Source organism: Nicotiana tomentosiformis, chromosome 2, assembly GCF_000390325.3.
Source record: "Nicotiana tomentosiformis chromosome 2, ASM39032v3, whole genome shotgun sequence".
NCBI classification, from domain to species: domain Eukaryota; kingdom Viridiplantae; phylum Streptophyta; class Magnoliopsida; order Solanales; family Solanaceae; genus Nicotiana; species Nicotiana tomentosiformis.
Window position 1 is genome coordinate 71763806 of NC_090813.1, and position 3172 is coordinate 71766977.

The 3172-nt window shown below is 43.1% G+C and overlaps 1 protein-coding gene across 1 annotated transcript; it reads left to right on the forward strand.

Moving 5' to 3' along the window:
- The first annotated feature begins 1502 nt into the window (after nt 1–1502).
- On the forward strand, nt 1503–2828 carry LOC138905026 (uncharacterized). The gene is made up of 2 exons (XM_070193529.1): nt 1503–2274; nt 2461–2828. The coding sequence occupies exons 1-2, from the start codon at nt 1503–1505 to the stop codon at nt 2826–2828; spliced, it is 1140 nt and encodes a 379-aa protein (XP_070049630.1).
- The last annotated feature ends 344 nt before the right edge of the window (nt 2829–3172 follow it).

The following is a 3172-nucleotide window of genomic DNA, read 5'->3' on the forward strand; positions in this document are numbered from 1 at the left end:
GCTATATATTTGGTTTTGTGTGTAAATTGTCTTCTTTTCCTTCCTTGTTACTGATTTGTGTGAATCAATTTTAGGTACTATAATGGCAAACAACAACGATCAACTCGGAAACATGCCTTTGGGGGATGTAGACATTGAAGATGACCAAGTTGAAGAGGTTACTCTTGAACCTCAAGCAAATAAAAGAGGCCGGGCACCTCAAGACAACGTCCTAGTTCCACCTCCACCTCCACCAAGAGCGGCTCCACACCGAGTGTTGCCGAATGAAGGGTATGCAAGTGCCATTGTCCCGCCCCGCATTAGGAAGGGCAACTTTCAAATCACGAATGTAATGCTCACATTATTAGAGCAACGAGCATTCTTCACCGGGGCTCCGAGTCAAAATGCATACAAACACTTGAGGAAGTTTGTGGACACTTGTTGAGGGAGTAAACAGACAAATGTCTCCGAGGATGCTTTAAGGTTGAGGCTATTTCCTTTCTCTCTGCGGGGGAAAGCCTTGAATTGGTTAGAAAGATTGCCAAATAACTCTATCCATACATGTGATGAATTGGCGGAGAAATTTATTTCCAAGTTCTTTTCTCCCGAGCATATGGCTACTCTTAGAGACGAGATTCTAGCATTCAAACAAGAACCCAATGAGTCGTTGCATGAAATATGGGAGAGGTACCGAACTATGGTCAAAGAGTGCCTAAATAATGACATGACAAATGCTATGATTCAATAAACTTTCTATCGAGGGATCAATACTACCAATCAGTGCGCGGTTAATCAACTTGCCGGTGGAAATTTCATGACAATGCCGTATGCGGAAGCTTGTGATGTTTTAGATGAAATGGCGGATACTTCTTCGGCATGGAAAAGTAGAGCAAATGTTCCTCATGGTAATCCAAACGTGATTCACCTACATAAAGAGTTGCATGACCATGGGCAAGCCATTGCCGAGTTGACCACCCCAATGAATCAATTAGCAAAAGCTCAACTTCAACAAGTGCTAAACCCAAGTCAATGCTATGGAGGGAGTTAGTATGATGGTGAACAAAAGAAGGCCCAAAGGCCCACAAGTGCAAAACCGAGTAGAGAATTATGTGCAATAAGATAGTGGGTTTGATCAAGATGAATCTTACAATGAATAAGAGGAGGAAGTGCAATATGTGAACAACTTTCAAGGCCAAAAATAAAACTCTCAAGGCTCGAATCAACAACAATGGCGACCTCAAGGTAATCAAGGGAATTGGAATTCTAACAACCAAGGTAATTGGAATGGTGGCAACAATCAAGGAAATTGGAATAGTAACAATACTCAAGGAAATTGGAGTGGTGGTAATAAATAAGGCAATTAGAGTGGCAATAATCAAGGATATTGGGGAGGAAACAACCAAGGGGGATGGAACAATAATCAAGGGAATCGGGGGTCGGGTTTTCAAAGGCCCCTGATGTATCAACAACCAAGCAACCCGCCTCTTTATCCTTCCCATGGTCTAAATTCTTCCAATAATGAGATGGGACGAATTGAGAACATGTTTAAGCAAATGATGGAGAAAAATGCCGACTCCTATACCCAACTTGTCTCTCACAATACATCTATCAGAAACTTGGAAATCCAAATGGGGCAAATATCTCAAGCCCTAAACATTCGTCCTAAGTGGACACTACCAAGTGACACGATGGTGAACCCAAAGGGTGGAAACAACACAGGACATGCCATTGCCGTTACTACAAGGAGTGGAAAAGGTGGGGATACACCCACCTCGAATCAACGGAAGCTTGTAGATGATGAGCAAGTGGTTCAAGAAGATGAGATCCCAGACAATGTGGTGAAAGCAAATGAGGAAGCGCGGATTGATATTGATGATAATGAGGAGGAAGCTCAAGAGGAAGTGAACCCGTCTAGGGATCACATCGTTGATATACTAGAACCGGTAGTGCAAAAAGCTAAGGCACCAATGCCTAGGCCTCCTCTTCCATATCCTCAAAGGCTCACCAAGCAAAATGGAGAGAATCAATTCAAAAAGTTCACTGACATGATGAAGAGCCTATCTATCAACGTGCCATTGGTTGAAGCCTTGGAGCAAATGCCCGGTTATGCAAAGTTTATGAAGGACTTAGTGACAAAGAAGCGATCGATGAATTTTGAAACTATAAAAATGACTCATCAAGTGAGTGCAATTGTGCATTCAATGGCTCCCAAGTTGGAGGATCCCAGCGCTTTCACGATTCCTTATACCATTGAAAGTGCCGAATTTGCAAAATCTCTCTATGACCTTGGGGCGAGTATCAACTTGATGCCCTATTCGGTTTTCAAAACATTGGGAATTGGGCAACCAAGACCCACATCTATGAGATTACAAATGGCCGACCGTACAATGAAGAGACTGTTGGGGGTGATTGAGGATGTATTGGTTTGGGTTGACAAGTTCATTCTCCCGGTGGATTTTGTGATTCTTGATTGTGAAGTAGACTATGAGGTGCCGATTATTCTTGGTAGACCTTTCCTTGTTACGGGAAAGGCTCTTGTTGATATGGAAGCCGGTGATCTCACTTTCCGGGTGGGTGATGAAAAGGTGGTGTTTCACATGTGCAAATCTATGAGGCAACCGAATAGCAATGAAGTGTGTTCGTTCGTGGACTTGGTGACCGATGTGATTATTGATAATACAAGTGTCACGATTAATGTGGGTGACATGTTGGAGGCCGTTTTGCTAAATTTTGGTGATGATGAAATGGATGGCTTCATAGAAAGTGTCAATTCTTTGCAAGGGATGGGGTCATACAATTATGCACCTCGGAAAGGTTCCTTGGATCTCGAAAATAGGAAACTCCTCTAACAAAGCCTTCAATTGAAGAGTCTCCTATCTTGGAGTTGAAGCCATTGCTTCCAAATCTCAGATATGAATTCCTTGGCCCTTGCTCTACTTTACCGGTTATTCTTTCCTCTTATTTGACTAACGTGCAGGTTGACTCTACATTGGCGATGCTCCACAAGAGGAAGAAAGCTATTGGGTTGACTTTGGCGGATATTCGGGGATAAGCCCCGCATTTTGCATGCACAAGATTAACTTGGAGGAGGATGCCAAGCCCTCCATTGAACATCAAAGGAGACTCAATGAAGCCATGCAAGACGTGATCAAAAAGGAGATCATTAAGTGGTTAGATGTCGGGGTTGTCTACC

Excerpts from the sequence above, each read along its gene's own strand:
- LOC138905026 (XM_070193529.1), top strand. The coding sequence starts at position 1,503 with ATGGGACGAATTGAGAACATGTTTAAGCAAATGATGGAGAAAAATGCC. Across the intron at positions 2,275-2,460 it reads TCTCTATGACCTTGGGGCGA|ACTATGAGGTGCCGATTATT; the intron begins GTATCAACTTGA and ends ATTGTGAAGTAG.